Genomic DNA, 15,715 nt, shown 5'->3' on the forward strand with positions numbered 1-15,715 from the left:
TCAGCGGCCATGGCTCACGGGCCCAGCCGCTCCGCGGCATGTGGGATCTTCCCGGACCGGGGCACGAACCCGTGTCCCCTGCATCGGCAGGCAGACTCAACCACTGTGCCACCAGGGAAGCCCCTGAGATTGGGTTTTAAATCTAGAATTCTTTTTACCTTTACTTTGGGTTGTAACTTTAGATCCCTCTACCACGTTCCTGGGTGGGAATTAGTCATTTTTCTACGCATTCAATAACACTTTGTTGCTTCTTTCACCGTAACTTTTATTTCCTCTGCTTTGTCTTACAGTTAGCTGTTTAAGTATCTGTATTGCTCCACTGCATGCAGGATAATGATGTATGTAGTAGGTGCTTAATACTTGCCCGTACTTCCTTGCTTGCCAGAAATTAATTTCTTTGCCATAGTTGGTCCCGCTCACGCTTTAGAGGAATGTCGAGCAGCAGTTCAGTGGGCATTTCCTGGGAGCCCACTTGGAGCCAGGTTCTGTGTCAGGTGCAGGGATCACAACGGTGAAAAGCACGTGGTCTTTGACTTTAAAGAACTTAGAGCCCTTCTGGGTAGGTGTGTGAGCCAGTACCATACTATATATATATATACATATAACCTGAGTAATTCCTAGCAGGGGTGCTCAGTTCAGCTTGGGGTAGATTGGAATCCAGGAGGAGAGACCCCCTGGCCCTTACTTAGCATTTAATGAATATTTGTGGAGCAGTTATGTGAATGGGTCTCTCACAGAAAGATCCTTTTAATATAAGTAATCCCCGGGTTTTTTTTCCCTTCTAGGAAATTAGAAGAATATAAATACTGCTTGTTTTTTTTTTTTTTTTTGAGGGGAGGGGTTTGCTTTTAGAAGTCTTCAGCTTCAAAAAATGGATACTTAGCCTTTTGTACTGGCTGAAAGTGTAAAAATGACCAACCAGAAAAAGGCTAAGTTGGTTCACTGTACTTGATTCTCAATTCTGATGATAAAAATCATTTTAAAAAATTGCTCTAGGGACTTCCCTGGTGGCGCAGTGGTTGAGAATCCTCCTGCCGATGCAGGGGACACGGGTTCGAGCCCCGGTCCGGGAAGATCCCGCGTGCCGCGGAGCAACTGAGCCCGTGCGCCGCGACTACTGAGCCTGCGCTCTAGAGCCCGTGCTCCACGACTACTGAGCCTGCGCTCTAGAGCCCGTGCTCCGCAACAAGAGGAGCCACCGCAATGAGAAGCCCGCGCACCGCAACTAGAGAAGGGCCGTGCGCAGCAATGAAGACCCAACATAGCCAAAAATGAATAAATAAATTTATATTAAAAAAAAATTGCTCGATGTTTAAAATGTTTTTTGCTGCCTGAAAGTCGGCTGTGTTGTGGATGCTGCTAATTTCAGAAGCGCTCTCTTTTCCTGTGAGTGGGAAACCCTCTCTGGGAAAGCACCTGTACCAGCAAGCTGGTGAGGGATTCTGAGGCTTCTCTTCTGGCACTGATTCCCCGTTTATGAGGAAACCTCCTCCACTGAAGCTAGAGGACGCGCCCCCTGCCCTGTGTTTGATTAGCTCAGGGCCTTAGAATTTAAGTATTTTAAAAACTCGTGACATCCAACTTACAGGCATGTAAATAATATATTTTGGTAGTAACTTTTTGAAGAGCCTATGTGTATTTCGTCTTTTGCCTCAGATGCGTTTTGTCAGTATTGAACACTTGGAAATTGAAACACTACTAAATCAGTAGTAATCAGCTTTTTGGACTATTAAAACTGTGGTCATTATTGTAAAAGAAAAAAAAAAGTAGTAATTAGCGTTTGTGGAAAATCTGGCAAGTACAGAAATTCTCCAAAACTTCTTTACTCAAAGATAATCACTGTCGAGGGCTTCCCTGGTGGCGCAGTGGTTAAGAATCCGCCTGCCAGTGCAGGGGACACGGGTTCGAGCCCCGGTCCGGGAAGATCCCGCATGCGGCGGAGCAACTAGGCCCGCGAGCCGCGACTACCGAGCCTGCGTTCCGCAGCAAGAGGGGCCGCGATGGTGAGAGGCCTGCGCGCCGCGATGAAGCGTGGCCCCCACCCGCCACAACTAGAGAAAGCCCTCGCACAGAAACGAAGACCCAACACAGCAAAAATAAATAAATAATAATTAAAAAAAAAAAAGATAATCACTTGAATATTTTGATGTATTTCTTTCAGTCTTTTTTTTTAAACATAGGTATTGTCAAAGAAACGTCGTTGGCATTGGGATTTTGGTATAAAGTTTCCAAAGTGCAGCTTCTTGCTAAATAATAATTCCCAAGTCATCGTGAATTCTTAGTGTTTAATGCCTCCCTTTTTAGATGAAAGTTTGTTAATGAACATTTGTTTATGGGGGCGTGGTTTTTAGGGGTGGGGTGTTGGGGAAGGGGAGGAGGTATCATTCAGGTATTTCAGCCATATACTAACTGTATCCTCTGGAAGTGCTGATTAAAATCGCTTTCCCCTTCCGTCTGTTATCAGTGAGTGACACTCATTTTCTTATATTGGAAAACAAACTTTTGGAATATTCTCATGATATTCGGCTTTCGTTCATGGAGACCATAAAGTTCCTTTTTCCTCCCCAATCTAGACTACAGTTCCACTTGGTGATGGCCCAAAACGTGTTCCGGTGACTCAGCAATTTCCTGCTCAGAATCCGGTGTCTGCGAACAGTGGCCAGGCTCAGCGGGTCCTGTGTCCTTCAAATTCCTCGCAGCGTGTTCCTTCCCAAGTGCAAAAGCTCGTCTCCAGCCAAAAACCCGTACAGCCCCTGAAGCAGAAGCCGGCGCAGGCAGCCAGCGCCCCTCGTCCCGTCTCCAGGCCGCTGAGTAATACCCAAAAGAGCGAGCAGCCCCAGCTCCCAGCACCTGGTAATCAGCGCTCTGAGGCTCATTGGAGAGCCGTTCTTTCTAGTTGCTAAAAAAGCAAGTGTGTAGACGTGTGTCTATTGTTTGGAACCCTAGCTTTTACGTCATTTTCTGCTGAGGATGGGGAGAAAATCTGGTGTCCGGGTGAAGTACCAGTGTCTCCTGTGGGCCAGGCCAGACCCCCACCCTCAAGGAAGAGTTGGCAGCCAGGGAGGACACACCACCAGTGCTGTGTTCTTTGATTGCGTATTAGGGGCGGAGGGGAGGGATGGGGTTCTTGTAGCAGGTACTCTTGGAGCTGAACAACTCCAGGGTTATGGAGCGTGGAGGGAAGTGCCGGGCATGGGGAGTGGGTGGGCTGAGGCGGGCCGGATCAGGTCACGGTGGGCACCGCTGGCCGCAGTGAGTGGGGCTTCATCCCGTGTGCACTGGGAAGCTGCTGAAAGGTTTTTGAGCGGAGGATGGGCTGACTTGCCTTTATAGAAAGCTCATCGGAATGTGGGGCGTGAATTGGAGAGTAGCATTGCTGGACCCAGGGGTACCAGATGGGAGGGAAGCCATTGTGGTTTGGGGCCAATACGGCAGTGACCTGAACTAGGTGGGGCAGGGTCGGTGTTAATAATTACCATTTACCAGATGTGAGTGCTCACACAGCAGGCTTCCTTCATCCACGTTGTGTCATTCTGTCCGCGTAACCACTCTACAGAGGCAGCCATAGTTTTTAACTTGGTTTTGTGGAGGAGGAAGCTAAGACTTCGAAGTGTTAACTTATTCGAAGACAGCCAGGATGGAGTGGTGCAGACCAATCCGAGAGCTCACTTAGGATGCAGACTTGACAGAACTGGGCGATAAACCGGACATGGGGATGGTGGTTATACTGGTGGCCTTAACTGAGATTGTGAACCAGGGAGGGGAAGAGTCCACTTGAGGCCTGAATTCAAATATCTGAGCAGAGCAAAATGTGCTGCTGTTAAGAGTTTGAAGTGCTGGAAATAGACAAGTAGAAATGTCCAATGTAATTTCCCCTTGGCCACTAATACAGTGGAAGGCGGGTGGTGGTTGGCTTATGTTTTGTTGCACGTTGTCTGTAGCAAATGGACAGCTGGCTGGCCCACCTCCTGGGGAAAAGGTGACGAGGTGGGAGCTTGTAATGGATGGGAAGATTGGTAATTCTGCTTTAGAAGCTCTTCATTTAGAAACTGAGGCTTCAGGGAGATTATCTAAGGGCCTAGCTGTATGTATCTGCTTGTCTTTACTCTCGAAGTTCTATAAAGACTTCAAATGGCAGGAGTCGGGTTACAGTGTAGTCTTTTTTTTTTTTTTTTAACATTTTATTTATTTATTTATTATTTGCTTATTTATTTTGGCTGTGTTGGGTCTTAGTTTTGGCGCGTGGCATCTTCGTTGAGACATGCGGGATCTTTTGTTGCAGCACGCTGGTTTTCTCTTCTCTAGTAGTGGTGCACGGGCCCCAGGTCGCATGGGCTCTGTAGTTGTGGCGTGCAGGCTCTCTAGTTGAGGCGCGCGAACTCAGTAGTTGTGGCGTGCGAGCTCAGTAGTTGTGGCGCATGGGCTTAGTTGCCCCTTGGCATGTGGGATCTTAGTTTCCTGACCAGGGATAGAACCCGCATCCCCTGCACTGTAAGGCGAATTCTTTACCACTGGACCACCAGGGAAGTCCCTTTTTTTTTTAAAAATAAAACTAGAAATAGTTTAGATTTATCATTCTGGACATACATTAATATTTTGGTGGCTATTCTTTGATTCATCTCTAATCAAAGATTTTTAACTTATTCTGTATAGTTATTCTAAAAACAGGTTTTTAACTTACTCTATCTAGGAAATAATCCTGAAAAGGAAGCGGCATCAAAACAGAAAAATGAAGAATCAAAAAGGTAAGTTTTATCTTGTTTACAGAGTTCTGTGCCATCATTCTACTAGAATACACCATTTAATTGCAAATTTAGTTATGGGAACACTTTTAAAATAGGTCTTTATACTGTATTTTCACTTAGAAGATATAGATGTTTCAAATTTCCAATCTTTATAAAAAGGGAGAAGGAATTTTAATGATGGATGTTTATTAGGGGCTTGAGTTTTTCTTATTGCTTTCCAAATTTAGAAATGACTTATATGAATCTGTTACAGAAATGTGTGAAGTAAAAGTTCCTCTCTACCTTCAGGAGTAACTACTACATATGGTTTATATATGCTTCTATACTTTTTTCTATTCTAGTAAAGAGGTGGAAGTTAAAAAAACAACAACAAAATGTGGTCCTATTGCAGAGCTATGGACTAATACATGACTGTCTGAGTATTTTGAAAGTATTGATAGGATTATTATACTTGTTTCTCATAATAAAGCTTGCCTCTATTTTCCCCTGCTCTCAGTCTCTGAACTGTCTAGATTCTAGAATGTGATAGGAGCCAGGAATGAACCCACAGCCTTTTTTGCTCTAGCGCCTACCGGAGGCTTTCTGAGCACCTACAGCCAATGGTTCTCACCCCACTGCCCTGCGGGCTCCATCCCGCTTGCTTAACCAGAGTGGTTGTTCTCCACCTGAGAATGTTGGCATCTCGGGCGCTGGAGGAGGCTGTGCTTGGTTTGAAAGAGGCTCACAGGTGGTCCCGCAGCATTTTTCCCTCTCCAGTTACTCATCTAATCCTTCTTCCGGTCCTAAGTGTTGTTAATAGGTCTGCGCTCCAGAGCACAGTGCTGCCTTGGGACGCTTCCCAGTGAGTGCTGCAGCTCTAACAGTCCAGGTCATTCCTTGTCACAGAGTCACTCAGCTGATGGCGGGTGGGCGCATGGGGGGCTTAATGTCTGTGGTGACTCATTAACTGTGGTTATTGGTTTGGTTCTTGCAGAGGGTACATGCTCAATACAACTTTGGATATAAAATTTATAGGATGTCTATTACTCACTAATATACGTTGTTAGAAAAGATGTGTTTTCTTCACATTTTAAAATGTTCAATTCTTTCCTAGAAGGCAGTGGGCTTTGGAAGATTTTGAAATTGGTCGCCCGCTGGGTAAAGGAAAGTTTGGTAATGTTTATTTGGCGAGAGAAAAACAAAGCAAGTTTATCCTGGCTCTTAAGGTATTATTTAAAGCTCAGCTGGAGAAAGCAGGAGTCGAGCATCAGCTGAGGAGGGAAGTAGAAATACAGTCCCACCTTAGGTAAGTTTTCAGATTGATGTCCAGGAGAGTGGTGTACAGAACTTGAAGAGTTAAATGATTGTAAACTTCTTTGTAGAAGGCTGGCTCCGTAGTGCTGCAGAGAGTGACTAAATTCACTAGACTTAAGTGCCACGGTCCTGAAAAATTGCTTGAAGGTTTGTTTTGTTGATGGAGTAATTTACCGGAGGTGTTCTTGTTTTGTTTTGTTTTGGTGGATAATTAAAGGGAATGATACCTTTTATTTTGAGTTCAGGTTGCAAACTGGCAGCCTACAGGTTGACTTTGGCCAGTGGCTCTTTTTCTTTTTGCTTTCAGTGAATTTAAAAAAAAAAAAGCAAAACAAACAGATAGCCTGTGCTCAGCTGTCCAGAGGTGTCAGCAGCACATCCCCTGCCGTTAGTGAGCACTGCCTGTGTTGTCTGCCTCATGGTATTTGGGTCTCAACTACTGTGGGAATGCCATGTCTTTTTTTTTTTTCCAATTTGCAGAAACTTAATATTTATCTGAATTCTTTCCCCACCTAAGAATATAGATGGCCTAAAGGAAGGCAATAGTCTTAACTAAACCCAAGGTCCATTAATACCTTGAAATGCATGTAAATTGACAGCAGTGTACATCTTTTTCTTACAGTGGGTCTGTAGTTTCAAATTCGCAAGCGGGGTGGAAGGTGGGATCTGTGGCCAGCAGCAGTTTTCACCACTGGTTTCACATGAGGATTTGTTTGATACTCGGTACCTATCAGCTCCAAAACCAGGTGTTAGAGTGTTCGTCCTTGTTGCAGGCATCCAAATATTCTCAGGCTGTATGGTTATTTCCATGATGCTACCAGAGTCTACCTAATTCTGGAATATGCACCCCTCGGAGCTGTCTATAGAGAACTTCAGAAACTGTCAAAGTTTGATGAGCAGAGAACTGCTACTGTAAGTTTTCATTTGTTGTCCAGACTAATTCTGTTTCCTCTATACCTGTCCTACCTAGCAGTGTGCCTTTCATTATATAATAGAGGGGGTTTTGTCTCATGGGAAGATAGCTTAATCAGATCAAATATTTGAAATGGAAAAATCAAAATAGCTTAGGTGTACCTTTTATATACAGATAAAATCAGGTACCAAATGGAATACTGTGGTTGGTTTCCACAGCTGTTGCTGTGGGAATGTATAGTTGCTCTCTTTAAAAAAAAAAAAAAAAAGAAAAATTTGTTTTAGATTAGTTTTAGACTTATAGAATAACTGAAGATAGTACAGACTTACTTTCTCCTATTAATACACACCTAATTTCTCCTATTTATATTTTATCAGTGTGGTACAGTTGTCATAACTAATGAACCAATATTGGTACATAACTATTGACTGAAATCCATACTTCATTCAGATTTCTTTAGTTTCTCATGATTAGATGAGGGTCATGGGTTTTCGAGAGGAAGATCAGAGGTAAAATGCATTCTCGTATCAAGGATACATACTATTAACCTGACTCATCCTTGAGGGTCGGCCTTGACCACCTGGCTGAGGTAGTGTTTGTCAGGTTTCTCCACTGTAAAGTTACTCTTTTTCTCCCTTTGCATGCTCTGTCCTTTCAGAGGAACAGCCCATGGGGGTGTTATGTTTCATCTCCTGTAGGGCAGGGTATGGACATAAGTTATTTGGAATTCTGTACCAGATGTTTCTCTATTCTCCATTATTTATTTACTCACTCATTTTTATTTATTTATTTATGACATTTGGAAGTAATGTTTCTTATATAAATTTAGTAATAAATTTTGTAATCCTGAAGGAAAAAAAAATAGAGAAATTGGGCAGAAGGTAATGTTTGAAGTGATAATGGCTGGGAATTTTCCAAATTTGATAAATGATATAAATCCTTTGATTCACCAGACAAAATTAATCTATAGACATAAAAGACATATAACAACAAAGGCAAAATGATGTTAAAATAGTCAGAAAATGTAGTCAATCATTTATTAATATGGACTCATGGATTATTTTATACTTTGAGTATAATCTAAAACCACTTTGCTCTCATTGTTCCAGCTTTGGCCACTGGGAGCTCTCTCGTGGTTCCTGTGTCCTTTGGATACGTCCCTATCATTGTGTGTGTGCGTGCACGTAAAAGCACTTTCTTGTTTTCTGGTGCTATGAGATGTTCCAGCTTCATCTTGTACATTTCCTATCCCAGTCTTAGAATCCGTTATTTCTCCACGGAGCTTTGGTTCCTTTTATCGGAAAATGTTATTAGAAACCAAGATCTGGGCGCTGGATATGATCATTGCTACTGAGTGTTATTACTTCTAGGCTTTCAGCTGACAGAGAGCAAGGAAATATGTGTATAGTAATCCATGTAAATGCATGTATCCAGAAGTATTTCTCTATTTATCCATCCGTATCTATATTAAGCAAAACATGAGTCCATTATCACATGGATCATTTTACCCTCCTCCCTTGCTTATCTGTAACCTCCACCCCACCATTGAGAAACTTGGGTTCCACCCTCCGCCATCCATTTATCTGTTCAATTCCAGTGTTCATGTGTAGTGGTAGCATTGTTAACCAGTTACCCTGTGGAAAACAACTGTATGCATTTGAGATTCATCTGTATCTTTTTAGGGTTTGATAGCTCATTTCTTTTTATTGGTGAATACTATTCCATTATTATCTCTTCATCTACTGAAGGGCATCTTGGTTTCTTCCAGTTTTCGGTGATTACGAGTAAAACTGCTATAAACGATTGCATGCACGTTTTCAAATTGGCTGGGTGCATACTTAGGGGTGTGATTGCTGGCTTGTATGGTAAGACCACACTGAGCTTTTAAGAAACTGTTAAACTGTCTTCCAGGATGGATATGCCATCTTGGCGTTCCCACCCAGGAACGAGTTCCTGTTGCTCCTCACCAGCAGCTGGTGGTGTTGAGCTTTTCGCATTTCAGTCATTTCAGCAGGTGTACAGTGGTGCCTCACTGTTTTAATCTGCGGTTCTCTAATGACGTACAATGTTGAGCATCTTTTCATGTGTTTGTCATCTGTATATCATCTTTGAGGTGTTTCTTCAGATCTTCAGCCCATTAAAAATTTTTGTAGTTGTCTTACTGAGTTTTAAGGGTTCGTGTATATTTGTGATACGTGTCCTTTATCACGTTTTCTCCCAGTCTGTGGCTTGTGTTTTCATTCTCTTAACTGTGTTTTTCAGGGGCAGACATTTTTTTTTTTTTTTTTTTTTGCGGTACGCGGGCCTCCCTCTGTTGTGGCCTCTCCCGTTGCGGTGCACAGGCTCCGGACGCGCAGGCTCAGCACCACTGTGCCACCAGGGAAGCCCCAGGGGCAGACATTTTAAATCTTAATAAAGTTCAACATTATCAGGTTTTTGTTTTGCCCCCCCCCACGAATTCTACTCCCCTTTATTGTGTGAAAATTGTTTGAAGAAGCTGAGTCTTAATTTGGGCTGTTTTTTTGTTGAATTAGCCGATGATGGGCCTGTTGAATGGTGGTTACTTTGTTCTGTTTCTTGGTGGAGGTCTCTGGGTAGTATGTACACTCATTTTCTTTTTGGCATTGATGTAAAATGGCATTAAGTTCAGGTGGTTTTACTTTTATCTTCTGATGCAATCACAGCACTATTGGTGAATGACCCTCTGGTCCTGTCTGTGCAACGAGGACGTACTATTTTAAACTTAAATATTTGCCCTTTGGATAAGTAGAAATCTATTTTATTTGCTTTTTAAATATTAGTTAACCAAACTAGTTTCTTATTTAATTGGCAATTAATATTTGTAGTACTCAGTTTTCCTCAGTCCAGATGGAGTTTACTTTGGTGTAACTAGATAGCTATTTGAAAGAAAAGATTGGTTCTTTCTAGATTCCTTAGTAGTTTGGAGATATATATATATATATGCACCTGTTTTTCTTTTCTGATTAATTAAAATAAAACTAATTCTAGAGAAGTGTTAGGGACCCTTACGTGTACCCACAATCTAATGTGGGAGGTGTGGAGGGAGTTGGGTGCCAGAGAGCTCGGGTTCTTGCCGAGGTTTGAGCAGGGACAGCCTGTTGCCCTCCGGAATTGTAACGTGTGCTCCTAAAGCATCATCAACCCAACTTTGGTGCAGGAGACAAGCTTTCTTTGCCTTCACTTTCAGTTTATTATGGTCTAAATTTTGGTCTCTGGCTTTGGCTGAAAATAATGAAAAATGTCCTTTCTGATGATAACATCTGGTTTCTACCCATTTGTTTAGTGAACCTTTTTTGGTATAAAATAATGTTCAGTCCTGTCTAGAATTACTTTTGGGAAACAAACACTTCTCTAACTTAAGTCAGAGCTAAATATATTCTTTCAGTATACTATAAAACGATTCTTATTTATATGTTAAAGCAAATTCCGGACCTGCTTGCTAGACCTTTTAGTTGAAATGGAAACAAAACGAACGAAAGGACTGACTGGCTTGTGTACTTTGAAGCTGACTAACGAATTACTATGTACTGTGTGCCCAAATTTAGCCCACTACTTAACATGCCAGGACAACTGCTCTTAGTTTATTGTTCAGGATTTTTTTCCTCCGGTGCTCTTAGAGTAAAGTTTTAGCTTCAGACAAATCCTTTTGTTGTAAATTGGCCTTGGTTTAAAAATGGGAATGGTCTGTACTTAAGAGTTTTTGTTTTAAATGTTAAAAACCGTTTACACTTCTGAGTCCCTAATTTATTTTATACCAGTTTTTCAATATTAATTCATTGCTGCTGGGCCATATATTGCCACGTGGGGATGTAGTGCTGTCTCGGTGTTTTCTTTCAATATCACATCTGCTGTGTTAGCAAATAACGTAGCACAGAATCACTTGTACTTAATGCTGCACACTAAATTGGTTTGTTTTCTTGTAGAGTCATCCATTGTCTCTAGTTTTGGCTTTAAAAATCTATGAAACATGTTAAAATCTATGTTGGGTTTCCTTTCAGAAGAGATGTCTAAAATTGTGTTATATAAATCTAAAACACAGACTTTCAATACTTTTTTTTTTTTGAATAGTATATCACAGAATTGGCAAATGCCCTGTCTTACTGTCATTCAAAGAGAGTTATTCATAGAGACATTAAGCCAGAGAACCTGCTCCTTGGATCATCTGGAGAGCTTAAGATTGCAGATTTTGGGTGGTCAGTACATGCCCCATCCTCCAGGTATGTAACTTCAGACGTGGAACTTGTTTGTTTGGTTTAGCAAAAGCCCAGGGGCTAATCATGAGCTAAATAGTAAAATATGTAAAGTATAGATGTGTGCTGAGTTGGGGCAGGTAACTGACACATGTACTTTGGTGAAATTGAGGCCTGATAGTAAACTAGTGTCTTCAAGAACATTTTTATTCTGCAGCCGTTTGGGGCTGTTTATCCTGTCCTAAGCCTGGGGTTAAAAGATGCGTAATGTCCTTAGAGACTAACGAAGGGGGCAGATAAGTACAAGGTATGACAAGTGTATGACAGGTGAGGTGCAGCATGTGTACAGGGGCAGTAACACCTGACTGACTGGTGTGAGGGAGACTCCACTGCTTCCCGGACCAGGAGACAGAAGTTTCTGAGGGCATCGCTTGCAAAGATCTAGAACCAAGAGCACAGTTCTTCAGGGAACTTAAAGGAACCAAACTGGTTTGGATGGAGCTTTCAGGGTGGGGGGCAAAGGTTCTTTCGTCCTCTGTGTGTCAACAGAACAGTCCTCTCCTGTCTCCTCTTAAAGTGGAGAGATCAACCTAATGAAACAATTTAAGTGAACTTTGCCAACAGAGTTAGAACATTTTCTCCTTTTTAAAATTTAAGTGGAGTTTAAATGAGCTTTTGGAACCACGTGTGACGTAGGGCATTTAAAAGCATACATCCACCAATAAGAGTTTGTCAGCTTTGGGGGAGGTCTTTAAAAGGTTTTAGCCAGATTACCTTCAAGCCAGTTGAAAAAAATTGTATAGTCTAAAATAGATGCCATTGGGTGTGGGGAGCTTTGTTTTTGTTACAGACCACTCCTAACTGTTTCCAGCAAGGCGCTGAATCTGCTGCTGCAACCTCTGTTTAAAAAAAAAATAAATAAATAAATAAAAAAAGTCTGGTGGTCTGCTGCGGGTGGGAGCTGTTGGCACCTGGCTTCGTGGCATCGCAGGGCTAATCTGTACCTTAACCCTCCCAGTGGTGTCATCGTGACAGGAAAGGTAGCCGATCCTTTTCTGAAGAGGACGCTATGTAAATGTTGGTCACTTCTCCTCGCCTCCCATACCTGATAACTGTAAGAGGTCCTGCGATATTGTGCTGTCATTTGAGAACCCCCTGATTCGGGCCGTCTCCTGAGCCTCGGTGGTGATGAGAGGCTAGATGTCTGGAGAGGTAGCTCCTCAACCCTGGGTCACCATGCCGTCGAGCGAGCACTTGTGCGCTCACTGGGCACCAGGCAAAGAATAACTGACATAAACCGGCAACACCTGCGTGGTCTTTGCTCCTGTTTTGATGTTTGTTTCCAACCTCTGTTATAAAAACAACATACAGACTTGCTGAATTGGTCGCCTGTCTATCCAGTGCCTACACTCAAACAGTTGTTAACATTTTGCCATGTTGGGTGTGTCGTCTACTTATAAGTTGCAGACAGCGTGCTTTGTCCTCTGAGTGCTTCAGTGTGCATGTCCTAAAAATAAGGACATTGTCCTGTATAATCACAACCATTATCACGCCTAAGAAAATTAACAGCCTTGTTAATATCTACTATTTAGGCCATGTTCAGATTTCCCTAGTTGTCCACAAAATTTTGTAGTGGTGATACTTTAAATCCTATATTTTATATCATTTAAGGAAGTTCTGGAGTTGGACAGATTCGGAGTGCAGCTTGATTGCTAGCTGTGAGATCTTGTACATCTCCCTGTCTAAAAGTGGGGATTTATAACAGTACCTGCTTCGTAGCACAGGATCTAGCCTAGGAAAAGCACTCAACGTTAGTGTAATGCTTGGTAATTTTGAGCAGCTGTTGTGCATCAGAAACAGAAGCACGTCAACCTGAACCTGCCTGGTTTTTAGGAGAACCACCCTCTGCGGTACCCTGGACTACTTGCCGCCTGAGATGATTGAAGGCCGGATGCATGACGAGAAGGTGGATCTCTGGAGCCTTGGGGTGCTTTGCTATGAGTTTCTAGTTGGGAAGCCTCCTTTTGAGGCAAACACATACCAAGAGACCTACAAAAGAATATCACGGGTAAGACATCACTAGAAAGGACCCATCATTCTGTTAGAATTCCTTCCTTATCAGCCTTGGCTTTAAAAGGCTACGATCTGAATACTTATCCTGTTCTCTCTTAGCCACGTTTGTGACTCTGTCACTTATTGTACACTTACCCAGGTGGAATTCACATTCCCTGACTTTGTGCCAGAGGGAGCCAGGGACCTCATTTCCAGACTGCTGAAGCATAATCCCAGCCAGCGGCCCACCCTCAAAGAAGTGCTTGAACACCCCTGGATCACGGCAAATTCAAAACCATCGAGTAGTCAAAAAAAAGAATCAGCTAGCAAACAATCTTAAGAATCTTTGGGGGCAGAAATCCTCGAGACAGGGCTGCTGATAATCTGCCTGGAACAGGCTGCTGGCATATCTCCCTGCTGCCTGCCCGCCGTCGAGATGCTACAGGAAATACTGTTTATGAGCAGGCAGTGCTCGGCCTCCCGGTTCAGAGCTCCACCTCCGCAGACACGACACTCTGCAGTGGGAGTAGCCGTGGTTATATCATCAATCCGGAGGCAAGGTTCAAGTGCAGCCACCCCGCAGCCCGTTTTGAGTAAGGTGTCCTTGTGGAAGATGGACTCGCAGCCTGGCTGTGGGGAAGGGCGGCTGCTTGGTCCTGACTCGACCTGTTGAAAAGCTGTGCAATAACTTTCCAAGTCCCTGTGTGCGTGTAACTTATCGGGTGGCCCAGTCTGGTAAAGCTGTCGGAATGAACATGTGATTCTTTCTTTTAAATGTTAAAATAAAGACTTTTGTATAGACTTGTATTTTTACCTCCATGGCATTCCTTTAGGACCGCTCTCAGTGTCTGTCCAGTACCCCCGCCGAGCCTGCTTGTTGGTCCTCAGCCGCTGGGGGGCCACCAGAGCTGCAGGTGGTCAGGACAGAGGGGAGGAGTCCTCCGCATCCACACCTGCCCATCTCTGGCCTCTGACTGTGTTCTCCACAGGATGGCAAAGAGCTTCACACGTGGGCTGAACCAGTTCCTGGCAAATGGATTTTCCAAGTGTGGCTTTTGTCTTGATTCTCTGGTGAAGGAGTGTTTGCCTAAACGGAATCCCTCCCCCCCGGCCGTACTTGGATCTGGGCGCTGTCAGTGTTCATCGTGGCTTATAAAGTGGACGCCTGCTGCCCCTTCAGTATGGCTGGCAGGGGCTTCCCTTCCTCCCCTTGTCACCTGGTTCCCATGGGACACACTGGAGTTGTGGCCTCTGTGTGAACTTGAAACCTGAGTCCACAAATACACCTATCTGCAGTGCTTGGGTAATTCTTTTCACCACCTGTTCACTCTTGGCCTAGAAATGAGGAGGTGCCATGAGAGGAGCTGGGCTCAGGTTCTATGTGTTCCTATCACGTAAAATGACGTATTTCTAGCTGCCAACATCTGCGCATCAACCAAAGATGGTGAACTTGACCATGATGAAGGCAAAGGTGGAAGTGTTGAACTTACTGAGAACTAGGAGAGGAAATACGCTTTCATGGCCGACTTTCAGTGCAAGAGGCATACAGAGATCAGAAATGTCTCCACAGAAGGACGTGGCTATACGCTTCCATGTCAGAGTTGCCGAAGTAGTCGTGGAAACTTTTAAGAACTGAGTAAAACTGCCGTGTCCAGTTAGCCCCCTTGGGACAAAGGAGCTTTTGGTTCCCACAGTCTTGAGCTTTTACATCCCCGAGCAGTAGTTCATCCATCCACCCCGGCTGTAGTCAACACAACATGACTAACCCCACCAGTGATACTAGCTAAGCTGTCATTTCCCCAAACAATCCCACACAAGCACAGAAAAGAGCTCACTGTAGCAGCACAGCATTAATAAACTAGTCACACGCACTGCTGCTTCATAATCAGCAGCAGTGATGGCTTTTCAAGAATAAAAAGTTCTTCATAAACTTTACAAAGGTGTTTATTTGTTCCACGGAATTTAAGCTGCTCATTTTGTCAGATAAAAAATTAGAGGTGAACAATGGCTTACGTGTTTAAAATAGATCATCAGTTTTATTCCCCTAGTTCCATAAAAACAATGTAAATACAAGTGATCTGTACATCTTGCTGGTGAATTCACATAATGCTGTAACTCCCTGATCCTTTGATTACCTCTCTAGTTACTCGGTTCTGTTCTGACAGCTGGCCACTGGGGTGGAGTGGAGTTGGGGCTTACAAGAGAACGCTATGGCTATTTGGTATGATAATTTGTTTTATTGCTTGCCCTTTCAGTCCACTCCCATTCAAGCCCTTAAACCTGTAGGAATCCCTGTCGGCTTTTTTGCATAGGCATTACTCACGATCTGAATGGTTGGGAGGCCAGTGCGGAAGGTGGTTAGGAGCCCAAAGCCAACTGTTCACACACAAGACAGCAACACAGAAGTGCTGGTCCTGCCCTCCTGAGGAATTCCCTAGCACTGGTGCCATCTCTCTGCTCTGTGGACGTGTCCTGGGAATTAGACCCCAGAAAGGCAGTCT

The 15,715-nt window shown here is 43.5% G+C and overlaps 1 protein-coding gene across 2 annotated transcripts in view; it reads left to right on the top strand.

The window, feature by feature from the left end:
• AURKA (aurora kinase A) overlaps positions 1–15,323 on the top strand; it is a 21,765-nt gene extending 6,442 nt beyond the window's left edge. The window contains exons 3-9 of one of the 2 annotated variants that reach the window (XM_007104812.4): positions 2,574–2,853; positions 4,691–4,745; positions 5,839–6,030; positions 6,812–6,950; positions 11,041–11,189; positions 13,056–13,230; positions 13,375–15,323. In XM_007104812.4, the coding sequence (XP_007104874.1) occupies positions 2,574–2,853; positions 4,691–4,745; positions 5,839–6,030; positions 6,812–6,950; positions 11,041–11,189; positions 13,056–13,230; positions 13,375–13,554 (1,170 nt within the window). In that variant the 3' untranslated portion in view covers positions 13,555–15,323. The remainder of the gene's footprint in view (positions 1–2,573; positions 2,854–4,690; positions 4,746–5,838; positions 6,031–6,811; positions 6,951–11,040; positions 11,190–13,055; positions 13,231–13,374) is intronic. The other variant, XM_055090419.1, reaches the window with a different exon arrangement.
• The last annotated feature ends 392 nt before the right edge of the window (positions 15,324–15,715 follow it).

The sequence above is a fragment of the Physeter macrocephalus genome, chromosome 14 (genome assembly GCF_002837175.3).
Source record: "Physeter macrocephalus isolate SW-GA chromosome 14, ASM283717v5, whole genome shotgun sequence".
NCBI classification, from domain to species: Eukaryota; Metazoa; Chordata; class Mammalia; order Artiodactyla; family Physeteridae; genus Physeter; species Physeter macrocephalus.